The sequence below is a fragment of the Carcharodon carcharias genome, chromosome 1 (assembly GCF_017639515.1).
Source record: "Carcharodon carcharias isolate sCarCar2 chromosome 1, sCarCar2.pri, whole genome shotgun sequence".
Taxonomy (NCBI): Eukaryota; Metazoa; Chordata; class Chondrichthyes; order Lamniformes; family Lamnidae; genus Carcharodon; species Carcharodon carcharias.
The window spans coordinates 13,289,693-13,314,404 of record NC_054467.1 but is presented as its reverse complement, the minus strand read 5'-3'; the positions used below and the strand labels follow the sequence as shown (position 1 = coordinate 13,314,404).

At 44.0% G+C, this 24,712-nt stretch overlaps 1 protein-coding gene across 3 annotated transcripts in view; it reads right to left on the bottom strand.

Annotated features, from left to right (window-relative positions):
- Positions 1-9,813: 9,813 nt before the first annotated feature.
- LOC121281123 (probable E3 ubiquitin-protein ligase HERC3) overlaps positions 9,814-24,712 on the bottom strand; it is a 62,346-nt gene continuing 47,447 nt past the window's right edge. For all 3 annotated transcript variants that reach the window (XM_041193833.1, XM_041193841.1, XM_041193850.1), the window contains 7 exons: positions 23,632-23,769; positions 19,542-19,708; positions 18,691-18,757; positions 16,293-16,378; positions 14,545-14,725; positions 12,894-12,993; positions 9,814-10,117 (listed from right to left, as the gene is read on the bottom strand). In XM_041193833.1, the coding sequence (XP_041049767.1) occupies positions 9,903-10,117; positions 12,894-12,993; positions 14,545-14,725; positions 16,293-16,378; positions 18,691-18,757; positions 19,542-19,708; positions 23,632-23,769 (954 nt within the window). In that variant the 3' untranslated portion in view covers positions 9,814-9,902. The remainder of the gene's footprint in view (positions 10,118-12,893; positions 12,994-14,544; positions 14,726-16,292; positions 16,379-18,690; positions 18,758-19,541; positions 19,709-23,631; positions 23,770-24,712) is intronic.

Here is a 24,712-nt window from a genome sequence, read left to right as displayed (position 1 = left end):
CTGCAGAGTTGTGTGCTTTCTCCTTAAGTTTGATGCTTTCTTTAACTTATTTAGTTAACCACAGATGGTGGGTCCTCTCCTTATAATTTTACTTTATAATAGTAATGTACTTATTCTGAATACTCTGAAATATCCCCTTAAATGTTTGCTGCTTCTCTATTGATCTGTCCTCTAGCCTAGTTTCCCAGTTCACTTCAGCTAGCTCAGTTTTCGTCCCTACATAATTGCCCTTATTTAAGTTTAAGATATTACTCTTAGACCCACTCTTCTCTCTTTCAACCTGGATATAAAATTCAATCATATTGTTGCTGCTACCTAGGGGTGCCTTTACTCTGAGGTCATTAATTAATCCTGTCACATTACACAATACCAAGCCTAATATAACCTGCATTCTGGCTGGTTCCAGAACATGCTGCTCCAAGAGACTATCTTGAAAGCATTCTAAGAACTCCTCATCCAGGCTCCTACTGCCAATCTGATTTTTCCAGTTTATATGTAGATTAAAATCACCCATGATCATTGCCATCCCTTTATCACAAGCACACAATATTTTCTGTTGAATACTTTGTCCTACACTGTGGCTACTGTTAGGGAGCCTGTAGACCACTCTCACTAATGACATTTCCCCCCTCCTATTCCTCATCTCCACCCAAACTGTTTCTACACCCCGATCTCCTGAACCAAGGTCATCTCTAACTATTGCACCAATGCCCTCTTTGATTAACAGCGCTACTCCTCCACCTTTATCTAGCTTCCTATTCTTTTTGAATGTCAGGTACCCCCCAATATTCAGCACCCAATCTTTGTCCTCCTGCAGCCACATCTCTGTAATTGCTATCAGATCATATTTATTTACTTCAGTGTGGGCCATCAATTCATTTACTTTGTTATGAATGCTATGTGCATTCAGATAGAGAGCCTTTTGTCTTTTTGTTACCTTTGTAACATCTAGTCTTGACTGTTGAAGTATTATTAGGTTTTTTTCACTTTGTTCCTTCCTGCCATTCTCTGACCCTCATTTCTCTTATTACAATTTTGCTCTCCTGTCTTGACTCTATACCTTGAATTGCTATCTCTACCCAAGCTTGATCTTTCACCCCTCTTGTTTAGTTTAAAGCCCTCTCTACTTCCCTAATTATGTAATTTCAAGGACAATCGTCCCAGCACAGTTCAGGTGTAAACCCTCCCAATGGTACAGCCCCCACTTTCCCCAGCACTGATGTCAATATCTACAGAGTAGATGTCCCGAATCCTGGCACCAGGCAGGCAACATAGTCGTCTGGACTCTCACTTTTTGCTGCAGAGAACAATGTCAATCCCCCTCACTATCCTATCTCCTACTACCACTACATTCCTTTTTGCTCCCCCCTGCTTAAATAGCTTCCTGTACCACAGTGCCATGGCTAGTCAGCTCATCCACCTTGCAGACCTCGGCTTCATCCACGCAGGCTGTGAGCACCTCAAACTTGTTTGACAATTGCAAAGCCTGAGGTTCCACCACTACTGCCTGCTCAGTCCCATTACCTGCCTCATTGACAGTCACATCCTCCTGTCTCTCACTGCTGACCAAAACAGAACACCCTCTTCTAAGAGTTGCCACTGCCTTCTGGAACAAAGTATTCAGGTATTTCTCCCCCTCCCTTAAGTTGCACAGCATCTGCATTTTGGCCTCCAGATCAATAATCCTGATCCGGAATTCCTCAAGCTGCTTACACTTCCTGCAGATGTGTTTGTCATGGATCGCCTTGGCATCCAAAAGCTCCCACATCTCACAACTGCAACGTAACTGGCTTTGAAAGTTAGCCTCAGTAATGGTGACCATGAAATTATCATCAATTGTTGTAAAAATCCATATGGTTCGCTAATGTCCTTTAGGGAAGGAAATCTGCCATCCTTACCTGGTCTGGCCTACATGTGACTCCAGACCACTGCAATGTGGTTGACTTTTAACTGTGCTCTTAAATGGCCTATTTGACATTCAATTCTAGGGCAAACAGTTTCTCTCCATTTGCTCTGGGTACCCTTTTTATTTTGAACACTTCCATCAAATCTCCTCTCCTGTTTCCCTAAGGAGAACAGTCTCAGTTTTGCCAAACTATCCAGATACCTGAAGTCTCTCATTCCTGGAATAATTCTCATGAATTTTTCTGCAGCCTTTTGAAAGCCTTCACATCCTTCCTAAATTGCAGTGCCCAGAATTGGACACAGAATCGGAATTGGACACTCTAGATGAAGCCAAATCAGTGCTTTGTACAGGTTCACCGTAACTTCCTTGCTGAAGTAACCAAATTTAAAATCCCTAATTGCCACGGTGTGATTTGAGCTCGGTTCTCTGGATCATTAATTTAGGCCTCTGAATTACTAGTTTCATAAAATGCTATCATTTCCCTAATTCATAACTATTGTATGTTTAGTAGGTCTCACAGAGTTCTGAGTCATGTATGGTTGAACATTAAGTGTTTATTGATAACACATAGCTTTGTACACATATATAGGCTATAACCCAAGCTATGAGCTAACTCCATGCTTGCTTCTACACAGGTCTCTGTCCAGTCCACAACACTCTCGTCCTCTCAGGTCAGGTATCTCTTTATATCGCATTGTGGATGGCACTGTTTCCCAGTCCCACATTAACCCTTGCTATGCCATATACCCATGTACTCCAATAACCAGGTTCTGTGATGAGCTAAATGCATTCATTTTTCTGTATCATTGGCAGAAGAGGAACACCAACTAGGGTACGAGGAGCATTTACCGCTGCACATTTGAATGGTGCTATGTGAACTTGATGCAGTTGAAAATCTTTCTAGGTCACAGAGTACTGAACAGGTTTTTCCCTACAATCTTGCAACCACCACCTAGGCCAGTTGAAGAAGAGAAATTACAATCCCCGACCACGTAGCGACCAGAGAGACTCAGGCTTCCTTTAAGCGGTTTTATTCAAGCATATGCAAGGGAGCCGCAATCATTCCTAAGAATGAAGACCCTGCTCCCTGATTGATTACATTTCATTACTTTTGTACTTTTTCTTATCACAATACATTTGAGTACATTTGAATATATCCAGTCGGTAACCTACACATAGGTACCATGTTAAAACTATCCTATTGAGTACATAAACATGTGATTTTGCTAACCAATTATTCTAAAGGGTGTATACATAATTATATTAGCCAACCAAAATTAAAACATGTACACAAAGTCCTCGGTTCCCACAACTCAAGACTGCTTGTGTTTCATCAAAGACCTCTCTTGTCTTTGTATGCCCTCCCATATCTAAGCTAAACCATCTGCCCCATCCCTATCTGAGAGAGGAGTATACCTAATCTAGCTTTATGTTATGATTTATCTCCAGTCCAGCTCTCAAGGCTTCAATGCACCATTGCACCACTTGAATGGTTCTGTCTGTGCTTAGATGTTAGCTCATCTCTTGAAACATTGTAAATCACAAAAAACTCAAAGCCACTTTGTGTGCAATGTCCGTCTGCTTACCCTCAGCTGTCAATAGGTTTAGCATCCATGGCTGCTTGGGGATTTTAAGTATGTTTAGCAAATTCTTACTGTGTGCTTCTTTTTTATTATATATATATGTTTAATTTCCCCCTAACAGTACCATGCTGCAATGTCAGAATTGATTATGGGCTTGAGGACACAATGTTATGTTGCTACCAATGGACGTCAGTTGGAATGGGGGTGGGGCATGGGGGGAGTAGTGTTTGGATTTATGAAGCTTCACTTTTTTATATGTTCAACTGTGAAAATCTCGCATTTGTTTTCAGACAGAAAACAACATCACAAATGATGAAGTCTGGGTTTGGGCTCAGGTTTTGGAGCCTAGGATGAAGTTCTCGCCAGGGTGAATATTAGCATCACTGTATCAGCCAATGAGTTGGAGGTGAGGGTGGAGGCAGCTCGGTTTTAACTTAGAGTCCCTGACCATTCTCAGCATTCTCTGAGTAAAAATGTTTCTTCTGAACTCTCGATTTGATTACTTGGTCAATATCTTATATTGATGGCCTCTAGTTTTGTTGTTCCCCACAAGTGGAAACATTCTCTCAGGCCCGAATTTTCACTCCCGATTCAGGTGCGCAGAGCCAGGGAATTTCCCGATTCCGCAAACTCAACTGGCGAGAAACTTTCCAGAACGGCTAGATTTTCATTCCAGGGGTGAAGGTGCTAACCAGGGTCAGGCCTGTTGCCCCGGAAATGAAAAAAATGAAATTCACCATAACCTGCTCATCAGAGGGAGACAACTGGTGGTGAGTTTAACCTGAGGATCACCACTCCTCTGGCAAGGGGTGAGGTTGAGAAGGCGGGCCTTCATGGATGACCTCAGCCGGTACAGGAATTGAACCTGCATTGTAGGCGTCACTCTGCATTACAACCCAGCCAACTGAGCTAACTGACCCCCTGGAAACAGTGTAGAGGCAGCCACATGGACTGTCAGGTGCCGAGGTGGGCTGTTTACAAGGAATGCCTCGGTGCTCTGGGACTTCTTCCCAATTATAATCAGGACAGTATAGCCATCTAGTCCTCACCCCCTCCCCCCAACTCCCCATGCTCCATCAATGCCAACTCATGCCCCTCACCTGGCCCCATGGCCCCTCATACCCACCATGCCAACCTATCTTTCCCACCCAACCCATGGTCTCTCACACCCTCCATGCTAACTCATGACCTCCCACCCATCCCCATGGCCCTTTACCCCTATGCCAACTTAGTGCCAATTCATGCCAACATGCCTGCCACCCACCACCCTTTTCCCTTACACCCACCAAGCCAAATCTCCTGGCATCAACCATGGGCAGACCTCGGGAGCTATTCTGAGATGAAATAAAGTCCTAAGTGTCTATTACAGACTTCACTATATTAAAAAAACTGACAAAAGCCCATTCAATACATTTAAGTCAGCTTAAGTACTTAATCCCATATAAAGACAAACATTTGTATTCATAGCCCCACATCGATGACAGCTAATCTCTTTATAACCACTCGGAGCTGTCCATCAAACTGTGAACCTACAGGCCCACCCGCTGTGATAAAGATAGGTTGTGGAAGCAACCGAGCTAATACTACGATGGTAACCTTCAGGCTTATGTCAACAAATAGCCATTGAAATTGCAAACACTGATTTTTTTTCAACTGCAAGCTGTTTTTTTTTCAAAATTCAAAGAACAGGGGATTTAAATCTTTTGACAGCTTTAAAATTCCACAGATCTTATTCACTTTTTACACATATTAATGGCTACTCTTAACAATCCCAAAGGAGTAACAGACCTCTTCAAAAGGATACTTGCCCTCTCCAGAGAACTCCGGCAGGTTTAGATCTTTTCTTCCAATTCATAAATCCTATGAGACCTGTTTGGAAATCCCAGCAACAAAAATTGTTTCTGAGTGAAGACAGTGGCAATTTTAAGTGTGCTGCTGCATCAGTGAACCACGCATGTGTGAAGCACATCCCACCCCTGTTCCCCCACCCCACCGCCCCACCCCAAGTGAAAATGGTGAGCTATGAATATCGGGCTGGGACTTCCAGTCTTGGGGCTCTGGCGCCATTTTGGTTAAGGCGCATAGCCCCTCCATTTCCATGAAACCTTGGCCCTTGTGTCTACTCAATCAAAGCCTTTTATAATTTTAAGGACCTCTTTCAGATCACCTCAACCTTCTCTTTTCAAGAGAAAAAAGACCCAGCCTGTTGATCCATTCCTGATAGATATAATATCACATTCCTGCAACATCCTTCTAAGTGCCCCCATTCCAATGCCTCCATACCCTTTATTAATGTGGCAACGAGAACTGTTCACAGTACTCTGTGTGATCTAACCAAGATTTCATACAAGAGTAGCACAACTTACCTATTTTTCACTCCTATACCTCAAGTAATGAACTCTAGTGCTTGGATTGCTTTTTTGTAACCTGTGTTGTAACTTTTAGTGATTTGTGCACTTGTGCTCTTTGTCCCTTTGTTCCTATACCCCCTTTCGATTCTTATTTTCCTGGTAATATGTGACTGTAGGGTAATGGGCTAACGGTTATATTGATGAGGCCATGTTGATATTAATGATAACTGTGGCATCAGGGGTCAGATAACCGAGAGGCTTCAAGAGAACTAGACGCAGAATAGTTATGTGTCCTGAATACCATGTGATCATAAATAGTGTAAGTAAATAGTTGTAGTAAAACGATACCATCTATCTCAAGTCACTTAGGTAAAACCTCTCTGAAACATCAAGCTTCTTATTTTTCTTACCAAAATGCAATACCTCATGCATACCTATGTTGAAATCCATTTGTCAATTATATGCCCATTCTGCAAGTTTATTCTGCATTTTGCTACAAACTCGTTAGGATCAGACACTTCCTTACGAATGTTATATTAAAAAATTAAAACTGCATTATTACATTTAATATCCTTTGTGAAATGTAAATCAGTTTCAAAAGTGACCAGCTATTCATAACTTTTTTGCAGCATTGTAATTAATTAAAATAAATTATTTCTTGATTTTTGTTGGTAAGTTATTGTGTGTTAAGAGCTCATTCACAAAAAGAACAATCAATACCGGGGTGAACTTTCACGTGGGGTTGTGGAAGCCAGGATTCTGCAATCACTTGATAGTTTAGATTCTGAGTGAGTTCATTAGGTTTCTATTGAATATGAGCCAAATGGACTTCCTCACCTGTGTTAATTTGAAGTGCAACTGCCAAGTTCGTCAGGCGTGCAATGTGTTTACATTGCATTTAACTTGAAGGCAACGAACTTCCTAATCGGGTTTCAGCAAGGTCGATGTAATTTGGCTGTTGCAATCCACTGCTGCTGTGAACTCAGTCACATCTGCCTTCAAGTGAGCAATGGTGGTACAGCAGATTTATTTACACAAGCCTCAGCTCCACATGGGGCCTTTCACTAAACACCTGGGGCAGAAACTTTGGCTTGGCGAGTGGGGGTGGGGCCTTCTCACCGAGGCATAAAGTGACGCGCAGTAACCTCGGGCGTGCATCCCGACGGCACCGCGTGTCATTCAGATTTTCAGTTTGGCAGGCACGCACCCGAGTCGGCTACTCACCCACTGAACTGTCAAAGGCCCATTAAGGTCAGTTAACTATCAATTAAAACAATAAACTAAGCTGCCCGTCCAACTCTAAGGTTGGAGGCTGGCAGGCAAAGAGCCCAGGCGGCTTTTGCATTTTTCGTGGAACCTCACCCACGGGCGGGATGAGGTTTCAAGAAGGTTTTTAAAGGTTTGAAAAATTTTTAAATAAATTTCATAGACATGTCCCAGCTCATGTGACAGTTTCATGTCGTAAAAATTTTTTTTTCCCTTTATCAAAATTTTTTAAACTTAGACTAATCTCCCTGTGCTCAGGGAGAACTCTGCACATGAAAGAACGCAGGCCCTGACTCAGGCAACCCACTTCCACCCCCACCCCCTCGCCCGCACAGGGTGTGCTCAGTGCTTCTGGGTGCACGTCACACTGAGCGGGCCTTAATTAGCCCGCCCACGTAAAATGGCGGCGCCCAGCCGATCACGGGCGGCGATCGGCTACACACATGCCTGCGCCCGCTTCTGCACAACGCCCCCAATGAGGAGAAAATTCTCCCCCCCCCCGGATAACTAAGGCCCTTTTTCACCAGGCTCGCACAGAACAAAACTTTCCACTGTCAATTAAGATTTGATGGCAAAATCCTGGAAGAAGTGAACCATTTTCCATATCTTGGGAGAGTCTCCTCTCAACGACGACAGCTATGGACAACAAAATTCATCATCACCTCCAATGTGACAGCTTAGCCTTTGGCCGACTGAGGACAAGAATATTTGAGGGCCAGGATCTCAAACCCCAAGACTAGAGCCATAGTTTACCAAGCAGCAGTGATCCCCAGGCTCCTATATGCTTCAGAGACCTGGATAACCTACAGCAGGGACCTGAAAAGCACTGGAGAAATACCATCAATGATGCCTTGGCAAGGTCTCCCTAATCTGATGGCAAGAAAGATGGCCCAACAGCAGAGTCCACTCCCAAGCCAGCATGCTCAGCATTGAGCCACTAATCACTCAAAAGCAGCTCCGCTGTGCAGGATATGCCTCACACCAGACTCCCAAAGCCATTCTATTTGGAACTTGGTCACAGCAGGAGACTCCCAGGAAGAAAGCAGAAGTGTTTTAGGGATGGCCTCAAAGCATCCTTTAAGACAAGCTTGTCCAAACTTTTTGTGTGGCGGGGCCACATTTCAAAGTTTTTCTCACTCAAGGAGCTGATGAGCAAATTTCAGAAGATTAACGAATTTCAAAATAAAACTAAAGTATGAAAAGAAGCAATTTGCTGAGCAAAAACACAATGACTAACAATAGGGTGAGTGTTTGTGTGTGTCTGTCTCACTCCCAGTCTCAGGGTGTTCACTCACTCACTGTGAGAGTGGATGAGTGTGTGTGGGTGAGGGTGAACGAGAACCCTGACATTGGGAGTGAGACCGACTTATGGACACACATACCCTCCCCACACATTCTCTCTCCCTCTCCCCATGTACTCTCTCTCACGTTCTCACAGCCCCCTCCACCTCACCCTCTCACACCCAACACCGCTCACACTCCCTCACACCCCCCAACACTCCCTCACAGCTTCCCACATACACTCAACTTCTCCCCATGCACACATGCTCTCCCCAGGCACATGTGCTCACCCTCTCCCCACACATACTCACTCACCCTCTCCCCGTGCAGACTCTCTCTCTCTCAACACCCCCTCACACTCCTCTCAACAACCCCCCTCCACCCCCGCCACATTCCCTCTCAACCTCCCTTCCACCCCTTGTTTTTCTCTCCACAGATGCTGTCAGACCTGCTGAGTTTTTCCAGCATTTTCTGTTTTTATTTCATATTTCCAGCATCTGCAGTATTTTGCTTTATCCCAGCATACATTGATTGGACTGAACAGCCTGTTTCTGTATATTCAGTATGGTGTATATTCAGTGTAATTCTGTGTGTCATGGTCCTGTCTTGGTTTTATTTGAAATTACAGCAAGTCCATCCTTAAATTTCTCTGAAGAGAATATATATTTGTTTTAGATATTGTGATATATATCATCGCAGCCTTTTCTGTGTTTTATAACGGGCCAAGATTAAACGCTTGTCATGCCAATAACAGTCACAACACCTCCTCAACCTGTAACTCCCAAATGTATATGATTCTTCCCCCATCCTTTGTACTGGTTCCATTGAGTTACTGCATCTCCCTGCAGCAAGGTGGTATAGCTTGCTGAGTGTGGGGTACAGTAGTTGAGTGGTTATGTGACCAGGCTGGTAAAAGTTCAGACAAAAACAAAAATAGCTGGAAAAACTCAGCAGGTCTGACAGCATCTGTGGAAAGGAATACAGTTCATATTTCGAGTTCATAAGACTCTGAATCATATGGATTCAAAAAGTTAACTGTGTTCCTCTTTGCAGTTGCTGTCAGACCTGCTGAGTTTTTCCAGCTATTTTTGTTTTTGTTTCAGATTTCCAGCATCCGCAGTATTTTGCTTTTATCTATATGGTAAAAGTTCAAATCCTACTTATGCTAGCTGGGGAATCAAATTTCAATTAATTAAATAAATGTGCAATGCAAAGCTAGTAAGAGTGACTACAAAACCACTATATTATGGTTAAAAATCCAACAGCTTCACCACTACCTGCTGTTCTGACCCAACCTGACCTATTGGTGATACCAGACCCACAGCAAAGTGGTTAGTTCTTTAAACTATTTTTTGAAGTGGCCTAGCAAGTTGTGACACCATAAGATCACTGGATGTTTTCTGTGGTGGTAATGAAATAAATGCTCTGATGCAATTTTGTTTTATTAGTCAAATTTTTTCAGTCAATCATCCAACATTTCTCAGACTAAGTCAGTTCAGACTCTAGCTGTAAATATTACTGCATTAAGAATTCTTCACCATGCTCCATTGCATGAAGTAATTTCTCTCTCAATATTTTGATGCTGCTGTAGTTGGGGAGGTCCAGGGTCCTGTTACAGGTGTAGGCACAAGGATATGAGGAATCTGGTTCACTGCTGCTGGAGTTAAGAATCGTAATTCTGAAATTCCCAATTCCTCCCACTGGGATTCTGTCACTTCCTGTCAGAAAGGCTGGGAATAGAAAAAGAACACACTGAAATAAAAATCTCATGCATAGCCCACCTTGTTGATCGAACACTTTTTACCCCTGGCCCCAAATGGTCTTTGCCTCCGGAAAATGATAGCTGGTGCCTTGTCCAACCCCACGTCTGTAAAGTGCATTAACTATGTCATTTTAAAAAACCTGCCATAATCTTTAGTGGCCTAAGCTCTCATCCTCCCTGTGGGTCCCACACGAAGATCCATTTGTGCTCTTTGTTGGGGAGTCGGGGTGGGGGGGATACCTTAATACCTTAATGCCCTTTCCTGGCTCTGCATATTGGCTCAACACATACCATTTCAGGCTCAGGAAGCAGGAACTGCCAGTTTAAGGAGATTCGGCACTCACTCCTGCACCTTTGACCTTGTTTGCTGCAAGGCCAAAAAGCCAAGTTCAGGCACTGGATGTTTAACTTAACTGGTCCATTTGGTTGTATACTGTTATCTTAAAAACTGAACTTGAATGCCAAAGCACCAGCAGAGGTGCCAGTATACCATTTAAAAAACAGATGGAATTCCATGTAATCATTCAATAAATCAGTAGCCTGATGTTATTACTGTACCTTAAAGGCATAAACCTCCGTGTCATTATGCATTAACCTGTTGTGACATGGGAGACATTGTAGATATTAATAATTATCAATGCCGGGTATAGTCAATATCATCTCGGGATGAGGGGTTTCAGTTAATTGGAAACTGTAGAAGTTGAAATTGTTCTACTCGGGGCACCTTAGGTTAAAGGGAGATTTAAGAGGTGTCCCAAAGTTTGAAGGGTTTGATACAGAAGATAAGGAGAAACTGCTTCCACTGGCAGGAGGTCCTGAAATCAGAGGACGCAGGTTTAAGATAATTGGCAAAAGATCCAGAGGGGAATAAGGAGAATTTTTTTAATGCAGTGAATTATGATGATCTGGAATATCCTGGCTGAAAGGGCGGTGGGAGCAGATTCAACAGCAACTGTCAAAAGGGGAATTGGACAAATAGTTGAACTAACTCCTGGCGCCGACCAGTAAGGTGTCAGGAACGGCTGCTTGTCTGCAATCGGCCGGTGCGTGAACAATTGTTCGTGGCGCCTTTCCAGTCAGCGGCAGGAGCATTGGCGAAAGCTAAAAGCTTTCTGAAGCATTGGTGTCAAAACCTGGGAGATTTATAATTATTTGTGGGGGGGGGGGGCCTGGTAGGTGTTGGGTGGCAAAATTTTCAGTGTAAAACCAAGCTGTGCAAAGTCTGATATTTAGAAATATAAAAAGTATATATACAGCTAAATTATCAGTGTCTAATCACTTATGGAGCAGTTCGCCAAGTTGGAAAGAATTTGTGGGGACACTTTATGCGTAGCCTGGTTAGCTCAGTTGGTAGACAAATATGTTCATAACCCTAGGTTTGTGGTTTCAAGCCTCCTGTTGGGTGATAGTTCTTTTTCCCTTGAATATTTTATTCAAAATACTCTTTCATTGATTTTTACCGATAGTGAAACTCCACAGTTAAGAGCATATCATTTTGGTTTCCAAGACTGGCTTTCACTCAAACAAATTGGTTGCTGGGGGAAAAAAGTCTTACTTTGCCGTTAACATGGTTGCTCTCTTGAGAGAGTTGCAAGATTTTTTTCCTTTCACTTTTAAATGTCACGAGCTTGCAAGAAAAAAAGCGACAGAAAGTGGAGCTGGACTCAAAAGCATCTCTCACTTTAAACAGCCTGACACTAACACTGCATCTGTTCATGTGCAGGAAGTGCTCCCCCTCATGTTGTTGCACAAATAAATGCAGCCTGCTCGAAAAGGAAAAAAATTGCACGGATGTGGGGAAAGACCAGCAGAGTGGGGCGAATTGGATAGCTCTTTCAAAGAGCTGGAAGCATGAGCTGAACAACCTCCTTTTGTGTTGCAAGAGTCTATGGTTAAGATCCACCCACTTTGGATGGCCAGGTTAATAATCTCTGCACCTAACAAAAACATTTTTCTTACTTGTTCCTGGGATGTGAGTGTCGCTATCTCATCCCTAGTTGCCCTTGAGCTGCTGCAGTCCATGTGGTGTAGGTACACCCACAGTGCTGTTAGGAAGGGAGCTCCTGGACTTTGACCCAGCGACAGTGAAGGAACGGCAATATAGTTCTGAGTCAGGATGGTGTGGGAAGAAACTTGCAGGTGGTGGTGTTCCCATGTATTTGCTTTCTTTGTACTTCTAGGTGGTAGAGATAATGGTTCTGGAAGGTGCTGTCGAAGCAGCCTTGGCAAGTTGTTGCAGTGCATCTTATAGATGGTATACTCTGCTGCCACTGTGTGCTGGTGGCAGAGGGAGCGAATGCTTAAGGTGGTGGATGGGGTGCCAATTAAGCGGGCTGATTTGTCCTGGATGGTGGCGAGCTTCTTGAGTGTTGTTGGAGCTGCACTCATCCAGGCAAGTGGAGAGTATTCCATCACACTCCTGACTTGTGCCAGTAGATGGTTGACAGGCTTTGGGGAGTCAGGAGGTGAGTTACTTGCCGCAGGCTTCTCAGCCTTTGACCTGCTCTTGTGGCCACACATTTATATAGCTGGTCCAGGTAAGTTTCTGGTCAATGATAACCCATGAGGAGGTCGATGGTGGCTGGATTCCGCAATGGTAATGCCATTGAATATCAAGGGAAGGTGGTTAGATTCTGTCTGATTGGAGGTGGCTCTTTCCTGGCACTCATGTAGCGTGACACTAATTGACCGTGCTAAGATGTCCCAGTCTGTTTAATCCATTAAAACAGAATAAACATATTTACCAAGAAACTGCTTTTTCTTCTCCTCTGATAGGCTTTCAAAGACTCTCCAAAAATTCCGGATTGTTTTGTCAGTTTCTGTATATCCATCGTAAGTTGCATTCTGTGGACATAAAACATAGGTTAATGAAGATGGCTTGTATGCTCTTGAGTTTAGAGTTTGAGGGATGGTCTACTGAGATATTTAGAATGTTTAGGAGGATCTTAATTTCCCCTGACAAGGGAATCCTGAACAAGGGGGCACCATCTTAAATTAGAGAAAGGTCATTAAGGGCTGGAATCAGGAATGAGGTTTACACACAAGTGGTAATCTGGAACACATCCCAGTGCAGGCTCTGGTTATTGGGTGAATTGAAATTTTCAAGACTGAAATCCACAGATTTCTGTCAGGTAAGGTTAACTAGGAATGTGAATCAAAATTAGTCAAAGGGGACTGGAAGTACAAATAAGAAGCCATTGTTTAATTAAATGATGGAGCAGGATTGAGGAGCTGAGTGACCTCCTCCTGTTATACCCCCGCCCCATTGTACATTCCACTGAAACTGGGTGATTGATTGCATTCCCATTGGCTGGGGTAAAACTAGGTTAAAATTATGATAAAGACAAAATACTGCGGATGTTGGAAACCTGAAACAAAAGCAAAATATGCTGAAAAAACTCTGCACGTCTGACAGCATCTGTGGAGCGAAAGACAGAGTTAATGTTTCGCATTATGACATATGGACTCGAAACATTAACTCTTGTCTTCCACTCCACTGATGCTGTCAGACCTGCTGAGTTTTTCCAGCCTTTTAGGTTAAAATTAACCCCAGGGATTTTGACAAAGATTTAATGTGATTTGGAGTTTATAGGCTGTTGTTCAATGTGCTGTATCACTGCATTCGTTCCCTATACAGACAGGGTAGAAACTGTCAAAGACATTAGCCTGAATTTTCTGGATGATGGGCATTCCCTTCCTGCCATCTGAAGAGTCCGCGGTCCGAGTGCCCTGCAACCATTTCACGCTCGAATAAACATCAGTTGGCTGCAGATGACTTCCACCCTCGCTCGGGAGTTCCACCTTGGAGATGTTACTGGCCAAACTGATTGGCCAGCAGTTCTCCAGTCGCAGCAGTGGACAGAAAAGGAAGTGCATCAACATGCCTGAACTGGAGAACAAGGTAAATTTAAGGGGTCCCCGAGTGGGGAGATTAGAAGAGCCTGGGAGGGGCTCAAAGGGGGTGATCAGAGTGTCTGGTTGGTGGTGGGGGGGTGGGGGGGTAGTGAAGGGAGGTCCACTGGACCTTAAAGTGGGGAAAGGGGCACCTGCAGTTGGAAGGAGACTTCTCATGGAGACAACCCAACCTTCCTGTCCGAGATCTAAGCCTACACTTTTTCGGGCTTCCCCCCAAGCGAGGTAAATCCTCCCGCCGGTCTAAAAGTTGATGCTGGGTGGGAGATGGCCCTATGTGATCAATAATTGGCCACTTAAGGGTCTCAATTGGGGCAAAGGCAAGGGTCTGTCCGAGGCCTCTCTCTCTCCTCCCCCCCCCAGGGTAAATTCACTGCGAGGCCTGGGTGTGTGGAAACCCAGAGGGAATCGCTTTCCTTCAATTTCCCGCTGCAGCATGAAATTCAGGCCATTGAGAAGTAACCATGCAACACAGCACCATACCTGTTCCAGCAGCTCCCACTCATAATTGGTACTTCCATGGATAATATCCCTCAGCTCTTCAGGATGGAATACTTTCACAAACGGTGAAAAAATGCCAGTGAAACCTTCTGAAAAGGCTTCGTAATTTTGCTGTACTGATGTGTTGAGCTTATAATCCACATAGGCATCAACAAACTGTTTTCTATTTAAAAAGAAAATAGATTTACAAAGTGGATAATTTACACATGACTCTTCCAACTAAACTCAAGGGAATACAATCCAATCTCCATTAATCTATGTTTTATATCTACAGAATGCAAAGAGTTCTAAAATATGACAGAGTTTCACACTCTATTCCATCAATCACATAAGATCATAAGAAATAGGAGCAGGAGTAGGCCATTCAGCCCATTGAGCCTACACAACCATTTAATAAGATCATAGCTGATCTGATTGTGGCTTTATCTCCACTTTCCTGCTTTTCCCCATAACCCTTGACTCCCATATAGATCATAAATGTGGCTAACTCAGCCTTGAATATACTCAACAAACTACCTCCACTGATCTCTGTGGAAGAGAATTCCAAAGACTAATGACCCTCCGAGAGAAGAAATTCCTCCTCATCTCAGTCTTCAATGGGACATTCCTAATTTTTAAGCTGTTGCCCTCTAGTTCGAGATTCCCCACATGGGGAAACATTTTCTCAGCCAGCCCCTTCAAAACCCATTACAGTTCAATAAGATCACCTCTTATTCTTCTGAAGCCCAATGAGTATAGGCCCAACCTCCTCAACCTTTTCTCATAAGACAACCCCTTCATCCCAGGAATCAGTCTAGTGAACCTTCTCTGAACTGTCTCCAATGAAAGTATATCCCACCTTAAGTAAAGAGGCCAAAACTGTAGACTGTATTCTACTTGCAATTTCACTAATTCTCTGTACAGTTGCAGCAAGTGTGATGATCATATGCTGAGAAAAGCCTGTATTTTCTTTTGTGCAATGTCCTTTTAGTGGACTGGGAAGTATTTTGAAAGAGGGCTAATTAGATTCCTGATTATGATATCATTAGGTTCCATGAAATGCCCATGTGACCTGTGGTTGCCATAGGGTTGAACAGCTAAGAAGCAAAGGGTAAATAAAAAACTATTTGCAATGGGATTGTGTTTCAGCTTGTTTTTGCTGTTTACAGTTCGGAAGTCTGGGAATTTGTGCAATAAGAAGATAAGCTAGGCTCTCTCTCAATGGAACAATTTCCTGTTTGGCAGTCTTTGAACAGACCCTGGTGTTGAAGCAGGTTTCTGAGAATAGAATAGGAGCTGTGTTGGTTTATACAGTTGGAAAGGAGGAAGAGCAAGTGATTATGGATTGGAAAATACTTAATGCTGCTGTTTCTGTATTGTGAGACCCACTAGACCATTTAAAGGAGTCAGAAAAGAGAGTCTCTGAGATTCTGTGCCATCAGCTCTGTTGTGACTAGAGTGAGAGAGGGTTCGTAGACATGTGCCTTGTTGATGGTAACTATGTCTGGGGACTTCAGATATAATACGGTTGCTGGCGAATATGACTCGAGCTGAAATGATTGGATGTTAAGTGAGAGATCCTACAAAACAAAGGCCAAGTTGGAACGACTGTGGGTTTGCCCGGTGTTCCCATATTTGTGCGGAGGTATTGCAAGTGCTTGTAAATAAGTAACTATAAATGTAGCTCTGATCAAAGAGCAAATAAACTCAGCAAAATACCTGACAAATTTACATTAATCAAGAATTTTTACCTATTATGCTTTTGAACAGGTGTTTTGATACCATCAGGCATGAGTTCCTTCCTAACTCTGTTCCCGTCAGCTGTTTCTATGAGAATCTGCACAAAAACAAAGTTATGCAATACATTTTCTTTTGCTCCTGATTTGTCTGCAAATTTTAACAATATTCTACAATACATTCAAACTTCATCACACTTACCTTTTTAATTAGTCAATTAAGCATGAATCCAATCAACTCATTTAGACTCTTTAAGAACTGAATTTATCACCTAGATTGGATCGCCCCTGCGGGTGAAGACGGGGAGAATCTATTGCCTCAACATCACCATGGGGTCGGGGCACATTTTGGATGGTGGGCAGGAACCCTACTCTCCAAATGGAAGCCCACTTCTGTGAAGTGCTACAATGGAATGGGACACTCCGAAAGAGGAGTTACAATTATAAGAGGTAGAGAAAGGCTTAAAAGTGGTAATTTTTTTTAAGAAGGATCACCAGAAAATGAGATCACTAAGAAGAGGTTAGTGGGATCAGAAAAGCTCACTCCTCTCACTCCCATCATTCTCCTGAATGGGCAGTGTGAAGGTGTTTCCACAAGGGCAGGACAACTGGAATTTAACCTTGTTTGATAATCTCAGGTGGATGTAAGAAATACAAAAGCAAAATACTGCAAATGCTAGAAATCTGAAATAAAAACAGAAAATGCTGGAAATACTCAGCAGGTCTGGCAGCCTCTGCAGAAAGAGAAACAGAATTAACATTTCAGGGCTGTGACTGAGGAGTGGACAAGGGTAGTGTGGAGGGAATGGTCCCTCCAGAAGGCTGAAGGGGAGGGAAAATGTGTTTGGTGGTAGCCTCACACTGAAGGTGGTGGAAGTGAGGGAGGAAGATAGATTGAACATGGAGGCTGGAGGTGTGGAAGACAAGGACATGGGGGACATTATCATAGTTCTGGGAGGAAGGGGAAAGGTGAAAGCAGATGTGTGTGATATAGAATGGACATGCCAAGGATCCTGTCAACAACCATGGTAGAGGTAGGGGGAGTCCTCTACTGACGAAAAAGGATGACATATCGAAAATGCTAATATGGAAGGTTGCCTCATTAGAACAGATGCAACAGAGACAAAGCACCTCGCAGAATAGAGTTCTTAGATGAAGTGGGATGTGAGGAAGTGTGGTCAAGATAGCTGTGGGAGTCCTTAAGCTTATAGCAAGTATTTATTATTGGCCTATTCCTAGAAATGGAGACAGAGAAGTCAAGGAAGGGAAGGAAAGAGTCAGAGATGGACCATGGTGAGGGTAAAACAAGAATATTGGCAGCAAAGTTGATGAAATTTTCCAGTTCAGGGCAAGAGCAGGAATTGGCACTGATACTGTCATCAATGTACCAGAAAAGAAAAAGGTGAGGGCTGGAGGGTGAGTAGGACACAAACGAAATATGTCTAATTATCCCACAAAAAGGTGGGCATAGCTAGGAACTAAGCGGAGTCCTTAGCAACACCTTTTATCTGGAGGAAGTGAGTTAAGTTGAAGGATAAATGGGAGAACAAATTCAACCAGGTGGAGGAGGGTAGAGATTGGCTGGGCTCCCATTCAAGGAAGAAATTGAAAGATCGGAGTGTACTAGGTGGAGGATGGGGGTATAAAGAAATTGGATATCCATGGTGAAAAGGAGATGGTTAGGCCAGGAAACTGTAAGCTGTTAAAGTGATAGAGGGCATTGGAAGAGGCATGGGTGTAGGGGGGAAGAGACTGGATGAGGGGAGAAAAAATAGAGTCCAGCAAAGAAAAAAATCGGTTAGGTGGGACAGTAAGAGGCTGGAATAATGGGTCAGCCAGGGACCCATTGTTTGTGGACCTTGGAAAGGACCGAGACGTAAAAGACTCCATGGTGTTATTCAAAAAAAGGCAAGGGAGCTCTCCAGTCTCCTGTTCTTAAATTTTAATTGAAAAAATAATTATTGTAGAACCAGCTGCAATTATCCCCATCCCTTGGCCTAATACTTGCCTCAAGACCACTTAAGCCTTGTTGGGTGAAATGCATCTTTCAGGATAAGCAAGCTACTTGTGGAGTCATGACAGGCACCTGCTACTCCCCAGACCTATGAGGTCTCTTGGGCCCTCTTGATCAGAGTGTGCACTACTTAAACGTTGCTAATTCTGAATGACCTACTCCTGTTCTTCTGTTCCCTCCAGTCTGCATGGCTGCCCTTCCATTTTACTTCCAAACTCCTTTCACTTCACCCTCCTCCACCTGGCTGAACTTGTTCTCACATTTATCCTTCAATTTAACTCACTTCATCCAAATAAAAGGTGTTGCTATGGGCACCCACGTGAGTCCTAGTTATGCCTGCTGTTTTGTCAATAGTTTGAAGGTAAGTCAATTTGTGATGTGGTACAAGAGTAAACTTACTGTAAAATCCAAACAAAACATGTCTTCAATGTCATCGTACTCATAATCAAGGACCTCCTGGAGTGAGCTGTATTACCGAGAAGATAGAGAAATTGAAAGCTAGTCAGTAAGATTTGTCATTGTATTGCCAGTTTCAAAGCAAAATTTATGTATGACTATGCAAATAACCTAATTTAAATTGATTCATTTCCATTGATCTGAAAGTGCTCATCAAAACAGACTGCAAACTTTATATTTTATGTAATAATTTTTATGGCTAATTTGTCATAACTCATTGTAGTAACTTGAAAAACAGGATTGGTCTTATTTTCCACAGGACATTGATCCAAGGACGAGAAGTCCGTTTTACAGAAATGTCAGCCATTAAGATCAAGGGAACATAAGAAATAGGAGCAGGATTAGACCATTGGGTCCATTGAGCCTGTTTTGTCATTCAACACACTCATGGGTTCATTTGATTGTGGCCTCAGCTCCATTTTCCTATCTGCCTCCCCCATGACTTCCTTGTTGATCAAAAATCTATCTAACCCTGCCTTGAATATATTCAATGACCCAGCCTTCACTGCTCTCTGTTTCAAAGACTCACTGCCGACTGAGAGTAGAAATTCCTCCTCATCCCCGTCTTAAATGGGTCCCCTAATTCTAGATTTCCTGATGAGGGGAAACATCCTCTCAGCATTTACCCTGTCAAGCCCCCTCAGAATCTAATATGTTTCAATAAGACCACCTTTCATTCTTCTAACTGCAATGATTATAGGCCCAAACTGCTCAGCCTTTCCTCATTAGACAAGGTTTGAAGTTTAGATAATTTGGTGGATTAAAGTGTGAGGAGATGTTTGAAGTTCACTCACTTTCCTTCCATTGGTGAGAGTTCCTTCAGGTCTTCCAGTGTTGGCTGCTCGTGGAGCAGCTTTTTGTACAAAGCCAACGGGAAGTGAAAATTGCAAATGAAACCATTGGATACAGCAAATCTGCAGATAATTCCCACCAGATGAAATACATCATCCATTTCTGGTTCCTGCGCATATTGAAAACAGAAAGAAATCACAAAATCCTTGCTTGCCAAGTCTTCACAATACCTTTAACAGCAAAATCCAGTTTTCAGTTGACACGGTAAGAGAGATTTTCCGACTGTGTGTTCCCATACGGAAGGCTCACCTGCCAGGTGAGTTTACTGGGAATCTAGACAAGAGCTTCGGATGATTTTCCAATGATTAATCAAACTAACTGAAAGATCATGCACTATGATATGTATTCTCGGAGTGTGAGGCTCCCCACAAGGAGTACACAATTGGAAAATTATTGTTGATGCGGCAACTGCAGGCTGACCTTGATTCTGGGACATTCTACTTTTTAATGAATTTATTTTTACCTTGCATTTTTTTTGTGGTTTGCATGTAACACTGATTTGTGATTGGCCCATGGCAGTGCGCAAGCAGCAAGCAGGTATTCAGCTTATGGGTGGAATCGTCCCAGATTTGAATTAAGTTTTACCCGCCGGCCACAATGGCGGCTTTTTACATCGTATCGCCCCAAACCCGCTGCATTAATTATGCATTCCCAGGAAACACGCTGTTTCCATGGTGGGCAGGCTGTCCTTTGCCCGCCACACCATCACCTCGCTGCTTCATCACACCGGGCGCCATATTTAAAGTCCAGCTGTGAGCACGCATCTCAGTGCTTCCAGCCCAGGACTACAGCAGGGAAGATGTCCACAAAAGGCAAAAAGACTGCAGCCCCCCAGGTTTAATGACGCGACACAGGAATGCCTTTTGGACGCCGTGGATGCTCGCCGCAATGTCCTCTACCCACCCCCCCCCGACTCTGGATGCAGGATGGGCAACGGCGTGACCAACCAGGCTTAGGAGGTGGTGGCAGCAGTGGTCAGCGCCAACACCCTTCAAAAGAGGACAGGCACCCAATCTGCAAGAGGATGAATGATCTCCTCCTTCCCGCCAGGGTAAGTCACTCTTCTCATCACTCTCAACTCACACACTCACAAACCCATCACACAACCACAGGGCCCTCACTCTCTGTCGGTTCAAGGGACGTCATCATTCCCTCTCTCACACACGCTTTCATTTTCCTCATCCCATCCATGGGACCACTCACCACCCACCCGTGCCAGGCATATTTATCATCTGGCAGGCATCCTGCTTACACTCTCTCCATCTTTATTCATGCAGAACAAGCTGGTACACAAGGGAGGTAAGCTCGCAGACCGGTGGAGGAATGTCTGAAGTCAAGATCCTCATGGACTTTGAAAACAGAGCCATCCAGCTGGTTGGTGAGGATCTGGACTGGTCCTGTGCTGATGGTGAAGTCGGTGGTGCTCTACCAAGTGAGAACCCAGCCAGTGCAACATCCATCAGACAACCATGCTGTGAGAAATGTGTCCTCTTTCACAGGCCACTGCCATGCACAAATTATCTCGTCTTGCTTCCGCTGACACATCTGGGAAACAGCTGATGGAGTCCACGACCCAGGGCCTCCAGTCAAGCCCCAAAGAAACCTCTGAAGTCCTGTCACAGCACTCACCCACACCCTCCACTAACGCAGAGACACACACTTCAGTGGGACCTAACTTTAGAGTAGCTAGGGATCACAGTCTGGCGAGCATATCGCACTGTCTGATCCACTACAGCAGGGACCTCCCTGATGTCCGACACTTGGAGAAAGACAAAGTTAATGTTTCGAGTCCATATGACTCTTCTTCAGAGCTTCTCCACAGATGCTGTCAGACCTGCTGGGTTTTTCCAGCATTTTTTGTTTTTCTTTCAGATTTCCAGCATCCACAGTATTTTGCCTTTATTACATAGACAAGCTGAGTTGGCAGAGGGTATGAGGGGAGATAGGAGGGAAACTAGAAAAAGACGCGAGTTCAGGGCTAGGACAGAGGGGAGCTTTAGAGGAGATTTGCCCCAGTGGACTAGTGGAAGGGAGGGATGCAGCAGAGACAGCTGATTGCTTGGTCTCAAACTTAGTGATAAAGAAGTCCATGAACTCCTTGTACTTATTGTCGAAGGTGAAGATGGAGAAGATTGGAGAGGAGTTTAAGATGAAGGTTTGCTGTGGTGAAAAGAAACCAGGGCTTACCTTTGCATTCCTGAATGCTCCTGGAATAGTGGCAGTTTTAGCAGACAAAAGAAGGACCCAGTAGTGCTTTACCAAACTCACAAATGACATCCTATGTGACTGTGATAAAGGTGAACTATCCTTCCTCATATGTCCTGGTCTGTCCGCAGCCTTTGGGACAGTTATTACACTATCCCCCTCCAATGACTCTCTACTGTGGTCTCACTGTTTGGGACTACACCACCTAGTCCCATTCTTACCTACATATTCATAGCTAGAATATCACTTGCAATGGAGTCTTTTCTTGCTCCTGAATTTTTATCTCTAATGTCATCCAAAGCTCTATCCTGGCCCTCTTCTATTTCTTATCTACGTGGTGCCCCACAGCGACATTATCTGAAAAACAGCGATTGTTTTCATAAGTACGCTGACAACATCCAGCTCTATTTCACCACCACTTCTCTCGACTCCTCAATTGTTGCTGAATTGTCAGCCTGCTTGTCCAACACCCAGTACCGGATGAGCAGAAATTTCCTCCAATTAATCATTAAATAGGAAGGCCTAAGCCACTGGTTACGGTCCTCACTACAAACTTCCTTCCCTAGCTATCGATTCCATTTCCTCTCCCTGGCAAGTATCTGAGGCTGAAACTTCCCGGAGATCAGCTTCATACCCGTGCCACCACCAATACCGTCCGCTTTCAATTCTGTAACATTGCCCAACTCCACCTAAGCCTCTGGTTGTACATTACTGGAGCCTCTGCCTTGAGTTCAATTTGGAAAACCTGTGAGCACAAACTCATAAGATTCACCCTTATAATGCTGAGGTTTTGTTACATTTGAAACTGAAATAGTGTTGGTATTCAAGCTGCGAAAAGGAAACAGGAATTGTACAGTTTTCGCTTGACTCCTATGGAATGGCAGTTTTCAAACTTTAGTATTCATGGTAATGTGGGTGTAGCTGGTAAAGATAGTATTCACTATCCATCCCTAGTCACCACAAGAAGACTAAGAGAGGCTTCAAATGTGGTCAATTTCCCAGGTACCAATAGGAAACAAGATGTCCAGATGTACAGTTTTGGTCTCCTTATTTAAAGAAGGATGTAAATGTGTTGGAGGTGGTTCAGAGGAAGTTTACTAGATTGATACCTAGAATGAGCGCGTTGTCGTATGAGGAAAGGTTAGACAGACTGGGCTTGTTTCTGCTAGAGTTTGGAAGAATGAGGGCTGACTTAATTGAACCTTATTGGTTCTTGAATGATATTGACAAGTTGGACATGGAAAGGATGTTTCCTCTTGTGGTTTAGTCCAGAACTAGGGGTCACTGTTTTAAACTTTTAAAATAATTTTTAGAATTAGCCCTTTTAGGACAGAGATGAGGATAATTTTTTTTCTCTCAGAGGGTTGTGCAACTTTAGAACTCTCTACCTCAGAAGGCGTTGGAGGTGGGGGGTCACTGAATATTTTTAAGGCAGAGGTGGACAGCTTCTTGTTAGGCAAGGGAATCAAAGGTTATCAGGGGTAGATAGGAATGTGGAAATCGAAACACAAGAAGATCAGCCATGATCTTATTGAATGGCTTGAGGGGCTGAATGGTCTACTTCTGCTCCTATTTCATATGTCCGTATGTCCAGGTTACTAACAGGAAGAACTACTGGAGTAATATTTCTTTAATGTATATTTTCTAATTGTTATTAACTTCATGGAATCAGGGCTCCGGTCACCATATTGTGAATGGACTGCTTGTTTCTTAGAATCAACTATTCTTCGGTATCAGAAGTACAAAAGAAGGGAGCAGAAGCTCTGCTGGCGTGCTTTCTGAAATTTCTGATGCCCACCTTCACAGGTCATGCAGTATAAGCCTTACCCAGCTGGGGAACCAAAGCAGCCCTGAATCCTCAGAGCGCTGAAATATCTGTCTGTTGCTATGCAGTTCCCGAGCAAAGAGGGTGAAGAATTCCTGCGTTACCCCAGAGCCATAACCTTCTTCATCTGTAAATGTGACCTGAAATGGCAATATCAATAATAAATAACCAATACACTCTAATTGTTGAATATTTTGTCTTGCGATGTCTCTTTGGGTTGAATTTAGTGGAGCTTGCTGAAGCAAGGCACGATGGCAGGGTGGGCTGTGAGAATCAGGTGAGAATCCCTGCATTGGGCTCCCAATGTCAGGAAAATTGTCCCCAGTTAAATTGGGGGCAGGAAGGGCCCGATGCAGGACGCTCGCCCATTGGCAGTGGGATACCAAATAGACTCATTAAGGAGCCAGTTAAAGCCAATTATCGCTGAGCCCACTGGAATTCAGCGGTGGCATTATTGACGGGCATTCTGTGCCTGACCGCAGGACCCAGCATCAGGAAGGGTGGGGGGGGTGCTCCCCACCCTTGCCTCCGATCCCCCTGCCCCCCCACTCCCCATAAGCCCTGCCCTGCCGAGCCCCAAACTGTCCTCACTCATCTGTCTCCAAGAGTCCAGCGGTGATCCTCCGGCTGGGCTTCGGAGCATTACCAGCACCAACCACCAGAGCCGGTGGGGGGGCCGAATTTCCACCCTGGGTGTCCTTTATCCCACTGAAGGCTCAATGCTGGCCAGCCTGACAACACTAGAATTGCGTCAGGCCGCCCCCATGAAATGATACGGGGTGGTGGTCCCACTGGTTCTCCAACCTGTGGCGTGGTGAGTGGGTGCCCATTGCGTTAACTCAATCCCGGCCTTTCTCTTCACACACTCAATATATAGAAGAACCACAGGCTTTTCTATATTCCTGATGTATTGCTAAACTATGAACAACCAAACGCGAGTTGGTCTCATTTGCTTTTCACTGAGCAATTACTTTTCCATCAAGCGGCATAACTAAGTCACCACATACAGAGGGTTAGTTGATCCCTCGTTGCAAATGGGGAAGGTTGAATATGGGGATAAAGGAAGAAATAGATAGGAAACTG